At 41.9% G+C, this 26,936-nt stretch overlaps 1 protein-coding gene across 1 annotated transcript in view; it reads left to right on the forward strand.

The window, feature by feature from the left end:
• The first annotated feature begins 14,257 nt into the window (after nt 1-14,257).
• The window catches only part of LOC118396540 (protein kinase C-binding protein NELL2-like), a 97,160-nt gene continuing 84,481 nt past the window's right edge, over nt 14,258-26,936 (forward strand). The window contains exons 1-2 of the mRNA XM_052465635.1: nt 14,258-14,623; nt 14,935-15,063. Coding sequence (XP_052321595.1) covers nt 14,575-14,623; nt 14,935-15,063 — 178 coding nt within the window. The 5' untranslated portion in view covers nt 14,258-14,574. The remainder of the gene's footprint in view (nt 14,624-14,934; nt 15,064-26,936) is intronic.

The following is a 26,936-nucleotide window of genomic DNA, read 5'->3' on the forward strand; positions in this document are numbered from 1 at the left end:
ATTTTACTGAGTTACAGTTCATAGAAGGAAATCAGTCAATTGAAATCCCTAATCAATGGAGTTCTCAAACGACTGGGCAGGGGTGCAGCCATGGGTGGGCCTGAGAGGACATAGACCCACCCACTTTGGAGTCAGGTCCACCCACTGGGGAGCCAGACCTAGCCAATCAGAATTTGTTTTTCCACTCCAAAAGGGCTTTATTACAGACAGCAGCACCCGCCTCCTCCTCAGACGATCCCGCAGATGAAGGAGTCGGATGTGGAGGTCCTGGGCTGGCGTGGTGCACGTGGTCTGTGGTTGTAAGGCCGGTTGGATGTACTTCTAAATTCTCTGAAACAACGTTGGAGGCGGCTTATGGTAGATCAATTAACAATCATATTATCTGGCAACAGCTCTGTTGGACATTCCTGCAGTCAGCATTCCAATTGTACGCTCCCTCAAAACTCGAGACATCAGTGGCATTGTGTTGTGTGACAAAACTGCACATTTTAGAGAGGCCTTTTATTTTCCCCAGCACAAGCCACACCTCTCAGGTGGATGGATTATCTTGGCAAAGGAGAAATGCTCACTAAAAGGGATGTAAACAAATGTAAACACAAAATATGAGAGAAATAAGCTTTCTGTGCATATGGAACATTTTGGGGATTTTTTTATTTCAGATCATGAAATAGCAGGACCAACACTTTATATGTTGCATTTATATTTTTGTTCCGTGTACATAAGACCAAAGTATCAACTCTCCCCAGCCTCCATACAGTGGAACCACAGTGACGCCACATGTTCTGATCCAGTACTTCTATTAATATATTGGTCAAATCTCTGTAATTCCCATCCATGCTCACTAGATGGCACCAAGAAATATAAATCAGACCAAAATCAAGTGTTCCACTGCAAAAGCAGGATTTGTACTTTCCATTGAGCTGTATTGTAAACTTGAAGCTTGTAGGTAACAAGTCCATAGGCTTATTAATAACTCACCATACTGTGAATGAATGTATCTTAGCAATAGGAACATTGTCTGTATTTATATGATCTCTCACCATTTTGGATAATGCCAGACTTGGAATGCTTCAGGTAAGGTGTGTAAATCTAACACTTTCATATGCCTTATCCCAGTTCTTCAAATACGTGTTTTCCAGACAAGTCAATTGTCATGGCTCCTGCACAGGACAAATGAAGATTGTATAATCACAACAAGTCTAGTATTAGAAGTGATTTATGTAACAGTCAAGGAGAACTGTCACTACGAAGCTTGTACAGTATCAGGTTACAGTATAATATCCCATAGGAGCTGAAAGGAGCACTGGGGGCCGAGAATAGCCATTTCCCCAAGCTAGTTTCAAACACAAATACCCTGAAGTAGCTACCAACACTGACTATGACTGCTTAATGCTGTAGCCTTTTTGATATTTGTATTGCTAGTTGCCAAGATTATAGAGAGTGGGTGAGTTCCCAAGTGAACGGCAGGCTATGCATCCTCCATCTGCCTACTCTCTCTGTCATTGTCATAAGAGGCTGTTTGCATTGTTGTTTATTTTTGGCTGCATGGCCACATGTTTGAATTACTTTATTTTCCTGACAGCACTTTAGGAAATGATGACATGTGGGCATTACAAAGTAATTACATTTCCTGTGCCTTGACCCAGATGAGATTCAGTATTAATAATGAATTGAGAGTTGGAAGCTCTCTCATACAGCAGATGTGCTTCCTTGGCACGGTTGTCGTATTGGAAACAATAACTTGGTTATATTCACAACGGCTGCCCAGTGTTACCAAAGATAGGTTGAAGAGTAGATAACTAAGTTGGATAAAGACAGACAGCTAAAAGTTGGAGTATGGAGAGTATTTGCCATAGATTCACAACAAAGCTCAAAACATAACTGTGAAGCAACAATTCCAATCAAGACAGTAGCAATGAAGTGTTAAAACAATTCCAATCAAGGCAGTAGCAATGAAGTGTTAAAACAATTCCAATCAAGACAGTAGCAATGAAGTGTTAAAACAATTCTAATAAATACAACAGTTGGACAATGGATGAAGATAGCCCACATGTTTTGGAATTTTTATAATCCATCAGATATTGACTAAATTATAGCACATAAAACATTTTTCTGGCGCAGACAAATCATGAATGGAGTTCAGGGATTTTGGTGGGAATTCATGTATTAAACTTTTTTCTGTAACGGCTGTCGTAGGTGGAAGAAGGAGAGAACCAAGGTGCAGCGTGGTACATGTTCATGATCTTTTAATTACACTGAACACTATAACAAATATATATATATATAACAAAACAAAACGGAACAAACGAAACAGTCCTGTCTGGTACAGAGACAGAGACAGAAAACAACTACCCACAACTCAAGGGCGAAAACAGGCTGCCCAAGTATGGTTCTCAATCAGAGAGATTGACAGCTGCCTGTGATTGGGAACCATACCAGGCCAAACACATAGAAATACAAACATAGAACAAAACATAGAATGCCCACCCCAACTCACGCCCTGACCAACCTAAAATAGAGACATAAAAAAGGAACTAAGGTCAGGACGTGACATTTTCTTAGAAGGTACTACACACTTTATTATTGAATCAGGTATTATTTTGTACATTTCGTGTTAAAATATAGACAATTATACGTGCTTAATTTGCTAAATATTGCAGGTGTATTTGCATATATGAATCAATAAAGAATAGATGGGTGGAGCAGGGCTGCAAACACCAAACATTTGCTCTGTCTACCCTCCCTTCTCTGTCTACCCTACCGGCTCTGTCTACCCTCCCTTCTCTGTCTACCCTACCTGCTCTGTCTACCCTACCTGCTCTGTCTACCCTACCCGCTCTGTCTACCCTACCCGCTCTGTCTACCCTACCTGCTCTGTCTACCCTACCTGCTCTGTCTACCCTCCCTGCTCTGTCCACCCTACCTGATCTGTTTACCCTACCCGCTCTGTCTACCCTACCTGCTCAGTCCACCCTACCTGCTCTGTCTACCCTCCCGCTCTGTCTACCCTATCTGCTCTGTCCACCCTACCTGCACTCACTGTGCTGTCTGGACTGCCTGTTGTTGTCACATTCTCGTGTATAACTCGCCAAATGTATCAATAGCAGGATAGAGGGGTGGAGCAGGGCTGCAAACACCAAACATTTGCTCTGTCTACCCTCCCTTCTCTGTCTACCCTACCTGCTCTGTCCACCCTACCTGATCTGTCTACCCTACCTGCTCAGTCCACCCTACCTGCTCTGTCTACCCTCCCGCTCTGTCTACCCTACCTGCTCTGTCTACTCTACCCGCTCTGTCTAGCCTACCTGCTCTGTCCACCCTACCTGCACTCACTGTGCTGTCTGGACTGCCTGTTGTTGTCACATTCTCGTGTATAACTCGCCAAATGTATCAATAGCAGGATACCCTCTGATTAAAAAGCAACACGCTTGGCTCTAGATTACACCTATCTAAACACACCTTTACATTGTTTGTGCGATCAAACATTATATCACTATAATCCAAGTGTGCATTTTCAGAAGTTTGATTTCAGCGCATCTAATTTGTAAACATTTCAACTGTATTAAATTATACACATTTTTAATTCCGCCAAAAAATGACCACCTTCAAAATTATCTTTCTTCTCTTTATTGTGATGTAGCCTAAGTGTCGAGACGGTGCGTTAAATTCCCGTCAAAGCTTTAGTGTTATAGATAACACACTGTATTATCACGAGGACCATCCTCAGTGAATTTCTGAAACATTTAAATAGTGAAACATTAAAACAGTTATCTTTTTTAGATAAAACTCTACAAAATATATTCACGTCACCAAATAATTTATTAAAACAGTGTTTTGCAATGAAGGTCTACAGTAGCCTCAACAGCACTCTCTGGGGTAGCACCATGGTGTAGCCGGAGGACAGCTAGTTTCCGGCTTATGGTTCTCACCCCCTTCCATAGACTTACTCAGTAACTGCGACAACTTCCGGAGGACGTCCTCAAACCTATCAGAGCTCTTGCAGCATGAACTAACACGTTGTCCACCCAATCAAAGGATCAGAGGATGAGTTCTAGTTCTGAAAGCATAAGCTACAGCTAGCTAACACTGCAGTGCATAAAATGTGGTGAGTAGTTGAGTCAAAGAGAGAGAAAGACAATAGTTTAAAAAATGTTTATTCAAAAATGAAGGAGAAGTAAGAGGGGGAGAGAGGGAGAGAGAGAGAGCTATATTTCATTGTATTTTTTTTTCACTTTCACTTACTTAGCTAGTGAATGCAGCTAGCGAGTTTAGCCTACTCAAAACACCCGTCTTAAATAGAGAGGGTTGCTATGTTAGCTAGCTGGCTATGGCTATCCAACACTGGAACTCTTCCAAGTCAAGGAAAATGTTTGGTTTTATTAATTTATTGCCACTGGGGCCCGTCTGTGTAACTGCTAGCTGTACACTGTACTGCATGACTGTAGCGGGTTTACTAAAGTGCTAGTTCTAGTAGCTATGTTGACTATGACTAGTAGCTACTGTATGTTGACTATGACGTTAGCTAATATGCTGGCAACGATGTAGGCTGAGTATAGCAGTTAGTGGTTATGGTATGAAGGTTTGGTTTGGAAAGTTTTTTTTGCCTGGTCACAGACAGCTTTTGTGTTGTGAACTGAAGTCCACAAGCGAAGGGATAAGGTGAGAGGAGAAGAGCGAGAAGGAATTATACAATGAGCAAAGAGATGAGGCCGTTTGTATGTGGCTGCTATGAAAGTGAACTGGGTTTGCAGATGATCAGGGGTGTATTCATTCCGCCGATTCTGTTGAAAAATGTATCTTAAGCAGAAGCAAAAGGGAAAAAAACGGAGATAAACATAACTGAATTTGTCTAATCGAAACTCTTATTTGCAACTGTTGGACTAATGAGTATGCATCAGCTAGATGTAGGCAAGGGTGTGCAAGACGGTATTCAATGTCTGTCACCTTGATTACAAAATAAATTATATCAACATGTGCACCTACATTGTAAACTTTCATTTGTCGGCTAGTTTGTAGCAACCTCATGATGGGTATAGGGCAAATTTGAGTATCATGTAGTTGCCTAAACCTATCGATGTTACATTGAACTGGGTGAATGGAATATTAATGCCAGTCATCCAATATGCTGTAGCTAATAGAAATAAGGTCATGCTCATAAAAATGTAAAAATCATCCTCTCTCATCATAAACGACACCGACTGCCACTGATGCCTTGATCTCTTGATCAGTGGTGTAAAGTACTTAAGTAAAAATACTTTAAAGTTCTACTTAAGTCGTTTTGGGGGGTATCTGTACTTTACTTTACTATTTATATTTTTGATTATTTGAACTTTTACTTCCCCATTTTACTCCATACATTTTCCCTGACACCCAAAAGTATTTGTTACATTTTGAATGCTTAGCAGGACAGGAAAATGGTCCAATTCGCAAGGTTATCAAGAGAACATCCCTGGTCATCTCTACTGCCTCTGATCTGGCGGACTCACTAAACACAAATGCTTTGTTTGTAAATTATTCCTGTGTGTTGGAGTGTGTCCCTGGCTATCCGTCGATAAAAGGAAAGACAAATTGTGCAGTCTGGTTTGCTTAATATAAGGAATTTGAAATTATTAATACTTTAACTTTAACTTTTGACACTTAAGTATATTTTCTCAATTACATTTAGTTTTGATACGTAAGTATATTTAAAACCAAATACTTTAAGACTTCTACTCAAGTAGTATTTTATTGGGTGACTCACTTTCACTTGAGTTTCTTTCTATTGGTATCTTTACTTTTACTCAAGTGTGATATTTGCGTACTTTTTTTCACCACTGCCCTTAATAATGTAATGATTACTTTAGAGTGTTTTAGTATACTGTGTAGAATACTATACAACAACTAAGGGATAATCAATGAGGGGCTAACCTTTCTATGGAAAATAATTAACTACATGGAAGGTGAGTTTTCCACAAAGCACGAGCAGAGTGGAACGGTATTTTCCAGAGAATGCATAGAGCCCAGAGTTGATTATCCCATTCATACCACACCTCTAATTTATCACATTTGTGTTCATTTTCAGGTAGAAATGTATTCAACATCCACTGAAGTAGCTAGGAAGTTTACTAGATAGCTACAGTAGTTGCAGTGGTAAACTAACAGACTTGCTTGTGTAGCTAACCAAACCATTAGTCCTAATTTGCTAGTGTAGCTAACCGAACCATTAGTCCTAGCTTGCTAGTGTAGCTAACCAAACCATTAGTCCTAGCTTGCTAGTGTAGCTAACCAAACCATTAGTCCTAGCTTGCTAGTATGAAAAACGAAATCAAAAATACTGTTTAAAAAAGTTTTGCTGTCAAAAGCAGATCAAGCAAAACATGTAAAAATTAACTATAGCCATTTAATTCTACCGGGCAAATATACAGTGCGTTACAGGGAAATAATTTATAATTTTTAAATCGGTATTGGATTGTTAGCTAACTTTACTGCTATCTGCTAGCTTTTGTCGATGCTGTTTTGATTTGAACGTGTTGTCCTTGGGGAGCTCATGCTTATAAGCGTGGAAATCGACTCTGCCGCTGGAAATCGACTCTGCCGCTTGAGCATGCTTTTGCAGCACAGTCGATAGCGCGCCGGACCTCGGGCTCGAAGGTCGAGGGTTCGAGACCTGCTCCCTGCTGTTTCATTACAGTATAGTGTTTCCTATAGAACTTTGTAGTATACTCTAGAATACTATACTCAACACTGTAGTATCCCTTGATTGATTACATTTAATTTAACTATTTAAAAACACAATACAACCGCAAAGAATAACGAGAACAACACAAAAAAGTTTAACAAATATATGTCCATTGTAGTCCCAGTTCAAACATGTTACCCACATGAAAAACTACTATATTATGGTCTAAATACTGTAGTATAACTATATTTGCACTGAACAAAAATATAAACACAACATGCAACAATTTAAAAGATTTTATTGAGTTACAGTTCATATAAAGAAATCAGTCAATTTAAATTAATAAATTAGGCCCTAATCTATGAATTTCACATGACTGGGAATGCACATCTGTTGGTCACAGATGTCTGGTGAGTATAGAGGCCATGGAAGAACTGGGACATTTTTAGCTTCCAGGAATTGTGTACAGATCCTTGCGACATGGGTCTGTGCATTATCATGCTGAAACATGAGGTGATGGTGGAGGATGAATGGCACGACAAGGGGCCTTAGGATCTCATCACGTTATCTCTGTGCATTCAATTTGCAATCAATAAATTGCAATTGTGTTCCTAGCTTATGCCTCCCCATACCATAATGTTACAGCCACCATAGGGCACTCTGTTCACAACCTTGACATCAGCAAACCGCTCACCCACATGACAACATACACGCTGTCTGCCATTTGACAGTTACAGTTGAAACCGGGAATAATCCATAAAGAGCACACTTCTCCAGCGTGCCAGTGGCCATCCAAGGTGAGCATTTGCTCACTGAAGTAGGTTACGAAGACAAACTGCAGTCAGGTCAAGACCCTAGTGAGGACGACCAGCATCCCTGAGACAGTTTCTGACAGATTGTCCAGAAGCTCTTTGGTTGTGCAAACCCACAGTTTCATCAGCTGACCGGTTGGCTGGTCGCAGACGATCCCATAGGTGAAGAAGCCGGATGTGGAAAGGGAAAGGGGGATACCTAGTCAGTTGTAGAACTAAATGCCTTCAACTGAAATGTGTCTTCCACTTTTTACCCAACCCCTCCGAATCAGAGAAGTGTGGGGGGCTGCCTTAATCAACATCCACATCTTCGGCACCCGGGGAACAGTGGGTTAACTGCCTTGCTCAGGGGCAAAATTACAGATTTTTATCTTGTCAGCTCGGGGATTCGATCCAGCAACCTTTCGGTTACTGGCCCAACACTCTAACCACTGGAGGGGCTGGTGTATCCCCAGCACAAGGTGCACCTGTGTAATGATCATGCTGTTTAATCAGCTTCTTGATATGCCACACCTGTCAGGTGGATGGATTATCTTGGCAAAGGAGAAATCCTCACTAACAGGGATGTAAACACATTTCTGCAAAAAAAATAGATAAATACGCTTTTTGTGCATATGGAACATTTCTGCTATCTTTTATTTTAGCTCATAAATCATGGGACCCACACTTTACATGTTGCTTTTATATTTTGTATAAAAGAGGAGAAGAAGAGGACTCTCACCAGTTTTTTTTGTATAATTGATATTGGCTCCTAATGACTGTGAAATGCTAGGGGCTCAGTCAAGCAGCAATTTTGAGTCTATTGATCTGTTCTACTTGGCACTTGTACTGTTAATGGACACCTGTTAATGCTAACTAGGCTTGTTTTATTGCTATGCATGATAATTTTGTTAGCTTTATTTTGCTTACTTACTTGCCATGCTATGCTATGTAGCCATTGATAAATTAGCCTGCTGCAGCATGCTATTGAACCCCCTTTCTGGCCATTCATTGTTAACTGCTGCTATATTTATGCATAGGGTTACCAATTTATATGCTTATTGCATTTATATTTTCATTGATTATTGCCATTAATAACAGCCTATTAATTGTGTATGTTCATTGCTGTTATTGTCCGTTATTATTTGCACCTTTCTGTCTCCTTTTAGATAAACCATACTCTACACAAAGCCAACTAAGTCTCCATTCAAGAAAAGTCTCATGTCAACAACTGTCTCTCATTCTCTGCCCTGTATCATCTCCATTACCTGAATCTATAAAGACTCTTAAACTGAACTGCATCTCTGCCTCCACCTGCTCTTTAACAGGAGTCCCACGTTAGATGGGCATCACCATAACCCTCACCTAAACCTCAGTTACAATCGTGTAACTGAAGAATATTGTGACAGGCTAGGAACCAAAGTTTTGGTCAGTTTCCCTTTATTAGGGGAGGACATGCAGGAAATGTATAAAGGCACGCCTTTGTCATGTTCAGGTGAGAGCGTTCTACTTGGAAGGGTCTTTGTGTGTATAGGCTGTACAGTGTTGGGGATGTTGGCTTATTTCTGTACGCAACCATTTTGTGACCATGCTGTCTTGAAGAAGGAAGTCCACTCGAATTTCAGTTTTGGTTGTGGGTTAAAAATGTCCGTAACTGATAAAAAGAAAAAGCTGACTTGTTGGGGAAGACATTTGGTAGGGGACACAGTGGGGTTACTTTGGATTAAGTAATATAAGCAACGCGGGTGTGAGATTTTAAATCCTCATGTTAATGTGGATCAGAAAAGGGATACTGTTGACTCTTCTTTGGATGCTGCTTTTACGATACATTAAATGCATTCAGCTGTAATAGGCTGTGAATATACAGCCCCAGGTCATGATCAATTGTGCTATGGAATGTTTAATCATCGACCTGATGAGGTCATACATGCTCTGCTGGTATTATTTAATAAGATTTGGAGTGATGGGGTTATACCTTCTGGTAGAAAATGTGCAGTAATATTGCTGGTGACACTGTCTGTGATTTATTTAGAAGGCAAAGGGTGGCTACTTTGAAGAATATCAAATATAAAATACATTTTTGATTTGTTTAACACTTGTTTGGTTACTACATGATTCCATGTGTTATTTCATCGTTTTGATGTCTTCACTATTATTCTACAATGTAGAAATATTAAAAATAATTGAATGAGTAGGTGTGTCCAAAATTTTGACAGGTACTGTATATATATATACATATACTGTATACACTACCATTCAAAGTTTGGGGTCACATAGAAATATGTCCTTGTTTTCCATGAAAACATACATGAAATGAGTTGCAAAATGTATAGGAAACATAGTCAAGACATTGACAAGTTGGAAATAATAATTGTCCTTCAAACTTGGCTTTTGCCAAAGAATCCTCCATTTGCCACAATTACAGCCTTGCAGACCTTTGGCATTCTAGTTGTCAACTTGTTGAGGTAATCTGAAGAGATTTCAGCCAATGCTTCCTGAAGCACCTCCCTCCCATAAATTGGATTGACTTGATGGGCACTTCTTACAGTCAAGCTGCTCCCACAACAGCTCAATAGGGTTGAGATCCGGTGACTGTGCTGGCCACTCCATTATAGACAGAATACCAGCTGACTGCTTCTTCCCTAAATAGTTCTTGCATAGTTTGGAGCTGTGCTTTGGGTCATTGTCCTGATGTAAGAGGAAATTGGCTCCAATTAAGTGCTGTCCATAGGATATGGCATGGCGTTGCAAAATGGAGTGATAGCCTTCCTTCTTCAAAATCCCTTTTACCCTGTACAAATCTCCCACTTTACGACCACCAAAGCACCCCCAGACCATCACATTGCCTCCACCATGCTTGACAGATGGCGTCAAGCAATCCTTCTGCGTTTTTTCATTTTTTCTGCATCTCACAAATGTTCTTCTTTGTGATCCGAACATCTCAAACTTAGATTTGTCTGTCCATAACACATTTTTCCAATCTTACTCTGTCCAGTGTGGGTGTTCTTTTGTCAATCTTTCCTTTTATTGGACACTTTTTCACTTTTTCTTTGCAACTCTGCCTAGAAGGCCAGTATCCCGGAATCGCCTCTTCACTGTTGATGTTGAGACTGGTGTTTTGTGGGTACTATTTAATGAAGCTGCCAGTTGAGCACTTGTGAGGCGTCTTTTTCTCTAACTCTAATGTACTTGTCCTCTTGCTCAGTTGTGCACTGGGGCCTCCCACTCTTTCTATTCTGGTTAGAGACAGTCTTCGCTGTTCTGTGAAGGAAGTAGTACACAACGTTGTACGAGATCTTCAGTTTCTTGGCAATTTCTCGCATGGAATAGCCTTCATTTCTCAGAACCGGAATAGACTGACGAGTTTCAGAAAAAGGTTATTTGTTTCTGCCCATTTTGAGCCTGTAATCGAACCCACAAATGCTGATGCTCCAGATACTCAACTAGTCTAAAGAAGGCCAGTTTAATTGCTTCTTTATTCAAAATAATGATTTTCAGCTGTGCTAACATAATTGCAAAAAAGTTTTCTAATGATAAATTAGCCTTTTAAAATTATAAACTTGGATTAGCTAACACAACGTGCTATTGGAACACTGGAGTGATGGTTGCTGATAATGGGCCTCTGTACACCTATGTGATATTCCATTAAAAACCAGCCGTTTCCAGCAACAATAGTCATTTACAACATTAACATTGTATTTCTGATCAATTTGATGTTATTTTAATGGACAAACAATTTGCTTTTCTTTTAAACACAAGGACATTTTTAGGTGACCCCAAACTTTTGAACGATAGTGTATATATATGCAGAAGCATGTGGATTTGGCTGTTTCAGCCAGGTGTATAAAGGTGATAGGTGAATAAAATCGGGCACAGCCATGCAATCTCCATAGACAAACATTGGCAGTAGAATGGCCTTACTGAAGAGCTCAGCGACTTTCAACATGGCACCGTCATAGGATGCCACCTTTCCAACAAGTTAGTTTGTCAAATTTTGCCCTGCTAGAGCTGCCCCGGTCAACTGTAAGTGCTGTTATCGTGAAGTGGAAACGTCTAGGAACAACAATGGATCAGCCGCAAAAGTGGTAGGCCACACAAGCTCACAGAACTGGACCGCCGAGTGCTGAAGCATGTAAAAAATAGTCTGTCCTCGGTTGCAACACTCAATGCCAAGTTTCAAACTGCCTCTGGAAGCAACATCAGCACAATAACTGTTCATCAGGAGCTTCAAGAAATGGGTTTCCATGGCCGAGCAGACGCACACAAGCTTAAGATCCCCATACACAATGCCAAGCGTCGGCTGGAGTGGTGTAATGCTCGCCGCCATTGGAGCAGTGGAAAACACAGGAGGCCGCTGAGGGGATGACAGCTTGTATAATGACTGGAATGGAGTGAATGGAATGGTATCAAACACATGAAAACCATGCTTTTGATGAGTTGGATACCATTCCATTTTTCCATTGCAGCCATTACTAAGATCCCGTCCTCCCTAATTAAGGTGTCACCAACCTCCTGTGGTGGAAATGTGTCCTTTGGCAGTCCATCGGATGAATCTGGGTTTGGTAGATGCCAGGAGAATGCTACCTGCCCCAATGCATAGTGCCAACTGTAAAGTTTGGTGGAGAAATATTGGTCTGGGGCTGTTGTCATGAAACACAAGCATTTTGCTACATCTGCAAATCTGTGTAAGCAAACAATAAACTTTGATTTGATTTACAGTATACTACAGTCAAAAATGCAAAAAGACTACATTAAAGTCTGCAAAAGCAATAAATGAAATACCATAGAATACTACAGACGTACGCAAAAACATTACAGTGAATATATTATATACATGTATTAATACTGTAGTATTTAACCATAGTAGTATATTTTCATGTGGGAAGATCTGGGATTGGTTTTGGGAATGTCCCCAGAATAGAATCTTCTGGCTCTTGGATAGCAACACTATCCTGTGACTGTCCTGTTCCAGTCAGCCCAGCTAGACACACAGTAATCCAAGAGATTTTCACTGAGATCCGACGTTTGGCCAAACCGTCTTGCAGTTGAGATTGCTTAAGAATCAGAACTGTCTGTTGAAAAAAGTATTTTATTAATGTCCATCCGGTTTATTCTGATTTTTTGCAACTCAAAACAGTGTTTATCCAGATTTGGGGAGAATTAACATACAGTGCCTTGCAAAATTATTCAGCCCCCTTGGATTTCTTTCACGTTATTGTGTTAGAAAGTTGGATTAAACGGAATTTAATTGAAACATTTCTGTCAACAATCTACTCAAACTGCACTAATGTCAAAGTGGAAGACAATAAATGTTTATCCTGAAAATCTCCCCAGTATTTGTCAAGCCTACTCATACGATGATGCTGCCACCTCCATGTCTTGGATTTACCACAAACATAGAGCTTTTACATTTAGGTCAAAAAAATGTATTTCTTTGTTATGTTTTTTTGCAGTACTACTTTAGTGCCTTGTTGCATACAAGATGCATGTTTTGGAATATTTTGTATATTTGTGTTCTTCTTTTCACTGTCATTTAGGTCATTATAGTGGAGTCAATACATTGTTGCTGAGCTATCCACAGTTCTATCTCATCACAGCCAATAAACTTGGTAACATCACTGACCAGTTTCCTTCCTCTCCTGCAGCTCAGTTCAGAAGCATGACTGTATCTTTGAGGCTTCTGGGTGGTTTAATACATAACGCACGGCATAATTATTAACTAGACCACGTTTAAATAGATATTTAATGTCTGATTTGTTATTGTTACCCATCTACCAATTACTAACCTTTTTTTATGAGGCTGTTTGAATCTGTGCTTGAAATTCAATACTTGATGACTGAGGGATCTTACAGATGTAGTATACACGGGGGACAGAGGAAGGGTTATTAATTTAAAAATAATGTCAACCCCTATTGTTTCACACAGAGTGAGTCCATGTAACTTCTTATGTCATTTGTTAAGCCAAAATGTACTCCTGAACTAATGTACTATTTCCAAAACAAAGGGGCTGAATACTTATACATTTACTATGTTTTTTTCTCTCCAGCTTTTATTTTTCATGGAAAACATATTCCACTTTCACATTAGAGTACGTTGTGTCTATTGTTAAGAAACAAATGACAATTAAATCCATTTAATCCCACTTTGTAACACAATAAAATGTGAAGACATCCAGAGTCTGAATACTTTTGCAAGGCACTGTATTTACTGGCACAGCTCTCTGTATACTAAGTGTTTCATATTGCGATTGCTCCCATGGAGGAGAAAGAGCTAAGTGGTATCAACACATTTGTGGAGCACAAAGCATCTGTGGTGGTCTATGAAAATGAACAACAGATTCCTGTCAGAGCCGAGCATTCCACTTCTCCACACGATGATGGATCACATGCGAGAAACTACAGTAACTTGGGAAAATAAGGTTTGAGTGGATTGATGGAGGAATCAACACACACAACAAGTATCCATGTCATTAAAGGGTCTATCCGCAGTTGAAACCATAACAATGCGACAGCACACCACTTTGTTTGGTAAAAACTGAGGTATAGGGCTGGAGAAATGTAACCACAATCAAAGTCATAGTACATTAGATACAAGGACCAACCATCCATGATATAAAAATGATAGATTTAACTACGTGTTGAGGCTATACAGTGTTTGTTTGGTGTTCTTGTTAATGTTTTGTATACTGTGAATAACGACTACAGTATTTCAGTGCGCGTTTGGGATTATCAAGGCATTTTCAACCAAGACCACAAGGGGGTTTATTGATCCATTCGCTTCGTTCTGCTTTCCTTCACACCCTGAAAGCGGGTACCGTCTCTCTCCTCTCCTCTCCTCTGTCGCACTCGTGCAGACTGCTGAACAGAGGAGCGTTTCAGGGACTGGGAAGATTGCTTTGTTACAACCTCTATTGCCTACCCACCTGTGTCGCCGACTGACCGATGCCAGTAGTATAACATATAACATGTATAAGGTAGCTCGCACTGAATGGAATAATATCTCTTGGTGATCCGGTTATCACAAATGTGGGATTTGTAAAAGGCTACTGAGCTGTTGTGACATCGTTGGATTGAACAGTACTGCCTCTTGGAAGTGGACAAAACATGGACTAATTTTGATTCACAATGGGATTAAAACTATTTCTTGTCCTCGGTTTATTCTGCGTCACCTCAGGTAGGACACACATTTGCCATTGATCATAATGTCTCGTAGCTAATTAATGTCAACGACTTGAGACACCCACTTTACAACATACATGATTGTAGGCTATCATCTAACTGGGTTGTCATTGTCGTGTAATTTACTATTTCTCCTATCCACTTTCAGCTATTATTAAAAATTGCAGTTGTAAATGTCAGATATATTTCTGAACACTTAGATGCGCATCTACCCAGCATCAATAACCTTTCAGGACAGGTCACGGAATATGCCATGAATTTTGTCCTTCATGCGTAGCCTATTGTGTTTGTTTTTCTATCAATAAGTTTTAGGTTTCGGGGTTGATCCTGCTCTACGTATCAACGTGTTCGATGAATTGACGCTTGGAGAGGGTTTTGATGGAGTTACTCAAGTCCAGGGCTTTCACAGCGAGTCTCGGGCGTTCCACTTTCAAGGTAAGATGCTGCCATAAAGACATCCTATATGCTGCGTTGGGCTGAAGGAGACAGGGCAACAATGATTGTTTGCAGTTTTTTCTTCATAAGAATGAAGTCCAAACTCATCAAACATGGTAAGGGGAAACACTTGTTTTGTACTATATAATATTAGATTGACTAATGGTAAATGGGCGTTGATGCTCTTAGAAGCTCTCACAAAAAAATGAAACCATTCAATTTATGCATCTTCTGCACAATACAACCTGTTTGCACAACCATCTCTTTTGACATACAGTAGCATTGTGTTGTCATTTTCTCTTTGAGTCGGGCCCAGGATGCCACCTGCCCATAACAAAGGCAATGGTTCCCATAATAGAGAGGGGTGGGGGGTGACACAGATCCGGGCAGACACAGACATGCAAATAATGATGGAAAGACGGCATAATGAGATTAGTCAGCAACAACACCCCGGGCTTGTGGAGATGTATGGAGCGTGGACGACGACTCTATGGACCCTAGTCAGACTGGTCCTTCAATGATCCCCCGGTGTCTGAAGTATATTTGATTATATTTGATTTGATTATGGGTTGTCTAGTCTGAACCTGTATTAGTTTGTCAGAGATAGGAGCCATTAGTAAGAATATCACTAGAAGCAATCTCCACGTTTGTCCTGTCTTAACATGCTAGTCTTGATCATCTGACTGGCAAAGTGGTGGTGTATTGGACAGAGAAATGCCGTTTGTCACAGGAGTTCTGCTGGTGTCGCGCTCTAGTTGTAGGTTTTACTGCTCTGCCCTCGCACCTTTTAAAATAGCACTAAATAATACATCATTTTAAATGAGGGTAAATCCATTTGAATTCAATCACTTTTTGACAGCACCTATTTTGTTTCGAACAAAACCTTCCATACCCATTTGGCCATTGTAGAAGTGCTAAGAAAGTGACTTTTTGGACCTGAATGCCAAAGCAGTTAAGATGTAAAGGTACACAAATTTGACCCATTTTTTGACCCACCCGGGGTGTTGTTGCTAATGATCTAAAAACGCACAAACTCCCATTGTTGTCATATTCACATATGTTGTAGCTTAGCCCCTGTTTTACATCATCTAAGGTGTTTGTGTTGTGTCCACCCCCGTTTGAGACAAAACATGTTCTTCAGTACAGGGTGGGTGTCATGTTTTGGCTGATAAATGTACTAAAATGGGAATACATTTGAAATGTCAACTTCCAAGTGGTACCACAAAGATGATTGTAGATCCACACGTCAGAAAATGTTGACTTGAATGGGAATATCTGTTGTTTTAAATTATACTGTCAATCCCCCAATAGATCATTTGCTGTCATATTTGTGGTCGTAATTAGAAGTTACAGTACAATTTCAGTCAAATTTACATTTCAATGGTTTACCAGCTAAATTGCAGTAGTCTGAAGGGATAGGTGAAATATGTTTCTATGATTGAAATGACACCCAACCTGTGTTCAAGAGCATGTTGTGTCTCAGCTGATGGTGGGCACAACACAGAAACCTCTGATGATGTGAAATAGGGTCGAAGCTACAACAGCAAAAAATGTACGCGGTTACGCGTTTTTAGATAATTGACATTAAATGTTTACTTTTATAAAAAAACTATTTTTTTTTCAAGAAACAATCAAATCGTTTGGCAACACTTTTTTAAAAAATGACATCGAACTCAGCCGTTTATATTTTCCAGTGGCAAAAACATGGATGGTGGGGAATGCATAATGGGTCAACATTGAACACCTTTATCTTCTGAATGATTTGGCATTCGGCTCCAAAAGGTCCCTTTCTGACCACTTCTACCATGTGCAAACATACATGGAAAGAATTCCTTAAATCAAAAGGAATGCTGTCAAAAAAATGATTGAATTCAAATGGATTCACCCATAGGTGTTTCCATGGTAAAGTTCTCTGGAGAAGAATATCGTACACATGAACAGATAAACAGCTCTATGCATCTATGTCTACCAAATGTGGAGTTATGCCTTCAAAAGGAACATTTGGCATCTTATAGCATATCATCCAATATTAAAAGGATGAACATTGATGTTATAGGAATACCTCATTTCCAAATCCTTCTACTACACATACCTCATGTCTATCCTCTCATTTAAATCTACTGCTCTGTAGCCCTGCCCAGCAGGTCATGGCTAAAATAGATCCAGCTTTTGTCAAATTCACATCAGATTTGACTTTTCGTAGCAGGTTAGGATAACGTATTCATCATGTTAGGAGAATTAACATAGCAGGTTAGGAGAATTAGGTTAAGGTTAGGAAAAGGGTTAATTTGACAAAAGCTGTATCCCTTCTAACCATGACCCTGCCAGCACATTTATGCATAGTGCATCAATGTCTGCAGCTAGAGCCCCTTCTCTTTGTAACGTCCCATCCTCTACTATGCCACCCTCTCTCCTTCAGTTCGCCATTGGTGTCACAAAATGGAAACATGACTCAGACTCCCCCGTACATTCTTCAGTGTGCCTCTGTCAATACAGCCCTTATTTCTCTGGATTACCTTTGAGCAGAGTTTAAGCACATTCAATTACCCACCCAGCAGAAAGGAAAGCGCTGCGTTATTTATGGCTGCTTCTGCCTGCTGACATCATTCATTTAGGATGTCTCTGTTAAGTAAGTGATGCTGGGTGGAGGCGCGGTGCGGAGCAGCAGCCAAACCTTCTGGCCTCTGTAGTGTATTCACTGGATATAGAGCTGTCTGTCTGATTGGGGCTGATAGACTGTAATCCAGATGTGTGGCTTTGGCTCGGCTAACATGGCTGCATGGGGTCATTCCTACGCTCATTAGAAACCAATCTGAATGTATACAGGGCTGTGGCTGCCTGTTTCTCTGCTTGCCTGCCCATGGGGATGGCTGGTATCTCTAGGAGGTGGGCGAAGGCGAGGAGAAGAGAGGATTCTGGAGGTGGTAAAGGAGGGGAAGAAGATAGGGAATGTGTGTGTGCTAGCTTGCATGCACGTGTGTTTGTGAGAGAGAGAGAGGGGGGATGGGATTGCATTTTAGAACGACCCCCCCCTGCAGCGGATCGTCTTTGAAGGTATATGTCAGCAGTACAGCAAAGCGCAGTTCAGATAGAGAGGCATGCCTCAGGGACTGGTATGGTAAAGCTGGAGGAAGGAATGCCCCTGGCTATATCAGTCGCACCTAATTGGGGCAGGTGGCACCCTGCAGAAGGAACTTTGTTCATTCTATGTTTTGGTTGCAAACAAGACATCTTCATGATTAAAATAGGGTTCCGAGTAGATCCCTCTGTGGTACATACGAAGCACACCCACAAACAGCACTGAACTCCTATTGGACACAGTCTTACTACAGTAACTGATGCTGGAAAAGCAGCCTGCCATGGTCACGACAGTAAGCGGTCAGCGAGCGATGTCCTATCCACAATGCTGCATGCGCGTGAACCCAGAGCCCTGCGTGCCGTGTGATGCTCTTGTGTCACCAGCCAGCCAGAGCTGTGTCAGAGAGTCATTAGTTCTTGTGGGATGGAAGAGACTCATTTATTATAGAGCAGCACTCCCTGTGTGTGTCTTTGTCTCTCTGTGTGTGTGTGTGTGTCTACCAACCAAACAGGAGGCATCTAATAGGCTAACCTCTGGGGCTACAGACAGCTACTAAAGCTATTCCGGCAGAAACACAGCATTCGCATCTGACTGTTTCTATGTGGAAGGACTTGTGACAGTAACTTGGCCCACAAATCAAGGTGTTTTTAGCCCTGTCAAGCCAACCTGATCCTTTGTTCCAGAAGTGCTGATGGTGGTTGGGGGTTATTTCTGTCACCTCTGGGCCACCATACACCATACATTTACATAGATAAAGGACTGGTGGCTGGCTGACACCAGCTCAAAGACTCTGAATGTCAGACAGTCAGTGGCTGGCGGACTGACGGCAGTGCAGAGTCGATCAGAGAGTTTTGGAGACAGTGCTGCCCCAGCAGTCCTGGAGGTGCCCTTGGCTCAGTTTAGTGTTTGTTCCAGTAGAGCGGACACACAGTAGAGGGATAGACCATCTTCCGAATGCAGATTGTCTGAGCCGGCGCTGGTATTGGATTATTCAGTTAGAAGCTTGCTAGCCAAAGGGGGGTAATGGAGGGTTTGGAGTTGCTGTTGAGTTTATCATTACTGTTATGTCCCAAAAGAGACATTCTCGGATCCAACCCTCCCACGCAGATACCTCAGCCTCACCTCCAATGTTTAAAACAAAGGGTGTTTGGGGAAAATTCTATGTCATTTTCTAACTGGCGGTGTTACGCAATGTTGAGTGAGGCAGGAATGTATTTATCTGCTATATCTTTATCTGTGGTATATTTCCTTATTTGTTCTCTTTGTTTGGGGATTTTTAGATGTTTGGACTGACTGGTCCCACTTGGTCATTCTGTGCTAACCATATTTTATGCATGGTTAAATTTTGAGAGCTGAAGAGATTGTATATTTGTGAAATGTTAGAGAGGAGTTGTTTTAAATATGTGGCCAGTGCTATTTTGTTCCAGTAGTCCACTTGATAAAGTTAACACTATCCTCATTATTTAGATCAAAACGTCGCTGTGATTAGGGATGCACCGATTTGACATTTTTGGCCGATACCGATATCCAATATTACCGATATTTAACATTTAGCATCTTTTTAAGCATTCTAGTACAATTAAATAGTTAATACACACATGGACACAGTGGTCTACGGCACTGCATCTCAGTGCAAGAAGCATCACTACAATCTCTGGTTCGAATCCTCGTTGTATCACATCCGGCCGTGATTGGGAGTCCCATAGGGCGGCGCACAATTGGCCCAGCATCGTCCGTGTTTGGCCCGGGGGAGGCCGTCATTGTAAATAAGAATTTGTTCTTAACTGACTTGCCTAGTTAAAGGTTACACACACACCACTGACCAAAATGTTATTTTGTTGGCGTTCACGTATGTCCCCATTACCAGTAAAGCATAATCAAAACCTACTTCTTTCACTTACTTGCTGTGCTGTTTGGTTGTTCATTTGTTCAGTCATTTAATTCTTAACCAGGATTTCATCATACATGTCAAGCAGTGAAGTTTCAACCGTGGCCTCTCTTCCTCGGTGAGCACAGTCACTGTGTCCATTTTCATCTTTTCCAGCTGTGTATGTAACATTTCTCGTAAACCTGTTTCTTGTCTGCATCGAAGTAGTGGTCCTCGTACCTAGTATTAAGCATGGTGGCGACACAGTAAAGAGGCTCAGAGAGAATGTCACCAAATTGCTTGTTCACAACCTCGAGTACTTTTGTAAGTTTTAAACCCACGGTCTCTGTCAGCAGTTTTGTTGAGCAGGCGTTTCAATACCATGACAGAGGGTATCACATCTGCTACAGTTGCAGTTGATTAACTTATTTCTTGAGTCAGTTGTTCGAATGGCGCTAGGAGTGTGTTCATGTTTCCACGCCAAGTTTCTAACATGTTCTCAATGGCCATTGAAATGGTAGCAGCGGTATGAGAACCAGCACATTCCTGAGCATGCAATACGTCTTTCCTCAGTACGAAATCCTCGTCCACCCACTGTGCTGCCAGACTCAGCATGCTCATGGGGCGGACATCGCTGTTCAAAATGTCAGTCGTGAAGCTAATAGCACTAACACCCATAGCAAGTGCCTCATAGATGTACATTTCAACAATACTGTGTAACTCTGGTAGGGCAACATCTGAAAAATAGTGTGTACCGGGGCTCAACCAGTCGGTGAAAGCCAACATCATCCACGACAGAGGACAGTTGATTGTCAAGGGCAATGAATGCCATTATCTTGCCGTTAATGGATTTTACCTTTGAGTTGTCTCGCTGAAATGTTCTTACTCTTTCAAATGACTGCTGAACTTGAACTTGTTTAGTTGTTGGAAGTGTGCGCTTAGTATTTTTCTGCTTTTGTTCTGTGTAGCACTGTATTTTTAGTGGCATCATTACGTCATCTACCTACATTATATAGGTATGCACGTCATCTACCTACGTTATATAGGTATGCACGTCATCTACCTACGTTATATAGGTATGCACGTCATCTACCTACGTTATATAGGTATGCACGTCATCTACCTACGTTATTTTTTTCATTTTTTTTTATTTCACCTTTATTTAACCAGGTAAGCTAGTTGAGAACAAGTTCTCATTTGCAGCTGTGACCTGGCCAAGATAAAGCATAGCAGTGTGAACAGACAACACAGAGTTACACATGGAGTAAACAATTAACAAGTCAATAACACAGTAGAAAAAAGAAAAAAAAGAGTCTATATACATTGTGTGCAAAAGGCATGAGGAGGTAGGCGAATAATTACAATTTTGCAGATTAACACTGGAGTGATAAAAGATCAGATGGTCATGTACAGGCAGAGATATAGGTGTGCAAAAGAGCAGAAAAGTAAATAAATAAAAACAGTATGGGGATGAGGTAAAAATGGGTGGGCTATTTAGCGATAGACTATGTACAGCTGCAGCGATCGGTTAGCTGCTCAGGTAGTTGATGTTTGAAGTTGGTGAGGGAGATAAAAGTCTCCAACTTCAGCAATTTTTGCAATTCGTTCCAGTCACAGGCAGCAGAGAACTGGAACGAAAGGCGGCCAAATGAGGTGTTGGCTTTAGGGATGATCAGTGACATACACCTGCTGGAGCGCGTGCAGTGAACTGAGATAAGGCGGAGCTTTACCTAGCATGGACTTGTAGATGACCTGGAGCCAGTGGGTCTGGCGACGAATATGTAGCGAGGGCCAGCCGACTAGAGCATACAGGTCGCAGTGGTGGGTGGTGTAAGGTGCTTTAGTGACAAAACAGATGGCACTGTGATAAACTGCATCCAGTTTGCTGAGTAGAGTGTTGGAAACTATTTTGTAGATAACATCGCCGAAGTCGAGGATCGGTAGGATAGTCAGTTTTACTAGGGTAAGTTTGGCGGCGTGAGTGAAGGAGGCTTTGTTGCGGAATACAAAGCCGACTCTAGATTTGATTTTCGATTGGAGATGTTTGATATGAGTCTGGAAGGAGAGTTTACAGTCTAGCCAGACACCTAGGTAGTTATAGATGTCCACATATTCAAGGTCGGAACCATCCAGGGTGGTGATGCTAGTCGGGCATGCAGGTGTAGGCAGCGAACGGTTGAAAAGCATGCATTTGGTTTTACTAGCGTTTAAGAGCAGTTGGAGGCCACGGAAGGAGTGTTGTATGGCATTGAAGCTTGTTTGGAGGTTAGATAGCACAGTGTCAAAGGACGGGCCGGAAGTATACAGAATGGTGTCGTCTGCGTAGAGGTGGATCAGGGAATCGCCCGCAGCAAGAGCAACATCATTGATATATACAGCGAAAAGAGTCGGCCCGAGAATTGAACCATGTGGTACCCCCATAGAGACTGCCAGAGGACCGGACAGCATGCCCTCCGATTTGACACACTGAACTCTGTCTGCAAAGTAGTTGGTGAACCAGGCAAGGCAGTCATCAGAAAAACCGAGGCTACTGAGTCTGCCGATAAGAATGTGGTGATTGACAGAGTCGAAAGCCTTGGCAAGGTCGATGAAGACGGCTGCACAGTACTGTCTTTTATCGATGGCGGTTATGATATCGTTTAGTACCTTGAGCGTGGCTGAGGTGCACCCGTGCCTGGCTCGGAAACCAGATTGCACAGCGGAGAAGGTACGGTGGGATTCGAGATGGTCAGTGACCTGTTTGTTGACATGGCTGTTATATAGGTATGCACGTCATCTACCTACGTTGTATAGGTATGCACGTCATCTACCTACGTTATATAGGTATGCACGTCAGCTTTGACAGTTTTGCACATCAGTGTTAAATTAGACATCGGGCCGATGCCGGCATTTTTAGCTAATATCGTCCGATTCCGATATGCTGACCGATATATCGTCCATCCCTAGCTGTGATCTTTAACTTGCTATTATTGTTGGACTCTGTTCTGGGTCAAGTCAGGCATCTTCATCATTGTAAATTAGGGCCCGCGCAACTCTTACGGAATGATGAAAAAGTAAATATCTATATTATCTATGTAATCTATAGATGTTACCCAGTGAATGAATCTTGTCCTTGAGAGGCTGTTTACATCCCTGTACAGTGTACACTTAAGGAGTTAATTCTGAAAATACTGGAAGATATGGAAGTAGTGTGAAAGGATTGTGTGATAGCTAGGCCAGGTTTGGAGCTCTAAAGGCACCTGTTCCAAATGGTAAACCTATGAACCATTGATTAAATTGGCATTACCCCCATGCGTTTCTAAATAGTTAACCAAATAGCTACCCAGACTATCTGCATTGACCCTTTTTGCACTAACTCTTTTGACTCATCACATATGCTGCTGCTACTGTTTACTATCTGTCCTGTTGCCTAGTCACTTTACCCCTACCTATATGTACGTATCAACCTCACGCACCACTGTAGATCGGAGATCGACTCAGTACAGGTTCCCTGTGTATATAGCTAAATTATCATTAGTCATTGTGTATTTATTCCTTGTGTTATTATCTTTCTATTATATTTACATTTTTCTCTCTGCATTTTTGGGAAGGGCACGTAAAGTAAGTAGACACTTGTTGTTTACGAAGTATGTGACGAATAAAATGGGATTTGATTAGCCTCATAATAATAATATTTCTTATACAATTGGAGGGGAGCATTCACCGTTGTGCACACACTTGGAGTTCAGACTTAGAAAAAAGTAGCATTACTCAGTTACAAATTAGAGTCAATCACCTGGTGTGAAACCATTAAAGCTTTATACATTCTGCAGATGAGATTAGTGTGCTGGCTAGGCTACCACAAAGCTCTGCTTTCCAGGAACCCTCTCTGAGCCTGATGCTTTGTACTTCTCACTTTGTCAATGCATTTCTTGATGCCTGAAAATGAGTGTTTTTCCCCCTTAATTAATCTGTGTCCATTAGTTCAATGATAGCATTGAAAGCGATGCCGATGTGAGATAAGGTATGACATGGATGTTCCTTTCCAGGCTACTTAATGTCTGTTTTGCCCATGTTAGAGTGGTCATTAAAAGCAGGTGGTCGCCCCATGCAGGCGCCTGCCAATACCTAATCGACTGATGGCTTCTGATGGCTCCTGCCATGCAGTGCAGTGCATGGGGATGGGGCCTAGGGTATTGATTTGGCAGAGAGCGGGGGAATCTGGCCCTTTCATCCACTCCTCTTTCATGTGGAGGGGTTTTGGGAGGGTTACTGGTATGGTACTGTCTGGGGCTAATCTTATGCCCTGAGTGAGCAGTACCGACGCAGAGGTCCTATCTCTATGCTTTTGATGCGGGCGTCTCCAAACACAGCCGTGCTCATCAGTAAGTCTGAGAGAGGGGTCCATCTAGCTCCCTAAAGCCACACCCTACCCCATCCTCCCAACCAGTCCCTCCCCCCATTTGACACTCCCTACCCCCCATGGGGAAGCAGGATGTGTTCTGAAGAGGAGAGGTTACCACCAGATCATAGGCTGTTGGCTTGCTGTGGAACCCCGGGCTCAGTCCCTCGGCCCCTCGGCCCAAACTGTCCCCAACCTCACCTTCATTCTGCCCCTCCATTGTGCCTGGGATTGAGATATCAGTGTGGTACCCTTTTCTTGGTCTGTCACACCCGCCATGCTGATGTCTGGCACGTGACTGACAAGCACAGCACTGTACCATCTGCGGGCCAGAGCCTTTTGCTTGGGTTCAGTTTTGTTTTTCAAGTCTGACAAATGGCTCATTGTATTTCTGTTGTAGGGAAAAGTCACTAAACCATTATGCGTCACCCTATTTGATCTGTAATTACGATTCAATGAGGTAGTCCACTAAGACACCTCAAAGCATTAATAATTTCCCCCAATGTCCTACATTATTATGAAGAGTGGCCACTTAGATTTAATTATTCATTCAGAAGCTTTCTTTTGCTACCATCAGGTTACTGCTGGGCAGACTAATCTGGTACATGTCACCGTTGCATCTGTCCCACCTCAGCCAATGACACTTTAATGACACCAGCTGTGGTGAGAGGACGCAGTCTAGCGTTGCATCTGTCTAGTGGACCTAAAAACCAGACAACCTTTTTTGTTGTTGACAGAAACGACTCAAAACATGGCCTCCCCATGGAGTAGCCTCGCCAGCATCCGACAGATGCTAATGCTAGCAGCACACGTTACACTCGTTCCCTGAAGACTGTATAACGTGCTTGTCTCCTATCACACGCATCGTCGACTACTCTACATGCTCTCCCTGCACAGTGCCAGGCTTCATCGTGGCCTTGGTAGTGTTTGCAGATTGCATTGTGTTAATTGTCTACTCCCACCAGCTGGAAGTTAAATGTTTATGCGCTGAGGAGAGGCAGTGATGCTAGCTTAGCTTCCCGTAGTGCTAAAGAATGCCATCCTGCATGCGTCCCCTGGCAGGAGTGAACCCTTTGATGTGATCGCTTCTGAGAAATGTCATCATTTATTGATGCTTCCATTAAAGTAGCATAGACGTTTGGGGAGAGTCAGGGGAGAGGGTGGCACACTGGTGGGACTGGAGAACTGAAGACTAGCTACCGAAGACTAGCTAGGCTACACAGAGATCTGAAAATAATATGTAATATACTGTATATATACAGTACCAGTCAAAAGTTTGGACACACTTACTCATTCAAGGGTTTATTTTTACTCATTTCTACATTGTCAGAAAATAGTGCAGACATCAAAACTATGAAATAACACATGGAATCATGTAGTAACCAAAAAATTGTTAAACAAATCAAAATTGATTTTAGATTTAGATTCTTCAGCGTAGCTACCCTTGTCTTCATGACAGCTTTGCACACTCTTGGCATTCTCTCAACCAACTTCACCTGGAATGCTTTTCCAACAGTCTTGAAGGAGTTCCCACATATGCTAAGCACTTGAAGGCTGCTTTTTCTTCACTCTGTGGTCCAACTCATCCCAAATCAACTCAATTGGGTTGAGGTCGGGTGATTGTGGAGGCCAGGTCATCTGATGCAGCACTCCATCACTCTCCTTCTTGGTCAAATAGCCCTTACACAGCCTGGAGGTGTGTTGGGTCATTGTCCTGTTGAAAAACAACTGATAGTCCATGGCATTTTGCTGCAGAATACTGCGGTAGCCATGCAGATCACCATGCACAATGCCAAGCGTCTGCTGGAGTGGTGTAAAGCTTGCCGCCATTGGATTCTGTTGCAGTAGAAACACGTTCTCTGGAGTGATGAATCACACTCCACCATCTGGTGAAGGAGAACGCTACCCGCCCCAATTCTTAGTGCCGACTGTAAAGTTTGGTGGAGGAGGAATAATGGTCTGGGGCTGTTTTCATGGTTTGGGCTAGGCCCCTTAATTCCAGTGAAGGGAAATCTTAACGCTACAGCATACAATGACATTCTAGACGATACAGGTAAGGGAAGGCCCTTACCTGTTTCAGCATGACAATGCCCCTGTGCAAAAAGCGAGGTCCGTACAGAAATGGTTTGTTGAGATCGGTGTAGAAGAACTTGACTGGCCTGTGCAGAGCTCTGACCTCAACCCCATAAAAACACATTTGGGATGAATTGGAACGCCGACTGCAAGCCAGGCCTAATCACCCAACATCAGTGCCCGCAGCAATGTTCCAACATCTAGTGGAAAGCCTTCCCAGAAGAGTGGAGGCTGTTATAGCAGCAAAGGAGGACCAACTCCATATTAATGCCCAGGATTTTGGAATGAGATATTTGACAACCAGGTGTCCACATACTCTTGGTCATGCAGTGTATATATATATATATATATATATAATTTTGCATTTCACAGGAAATTTCCTTCAACAACAGGGTGACCAGATTAAGATCCTACATCTGAGCAAAGAATGTTCATGTTTGCTCAACCGTAATGCTATCTCAGACATATCCATT

Source organism: Oncorhynchus keta, chromosome 17, assembly GCF_023373465.1.
Source record: "Oncorhynchus keta strain PuntledgeMale-10-30-2019 chromosome 17, Oket_V2, whole genome shotgun sequence".
NCBI lineage: Eukaryota > Metazoa > Chordata > Actinopteri > Salmoniformes > Salmonidae > Oncorhynchus > Oncorhynchus keta.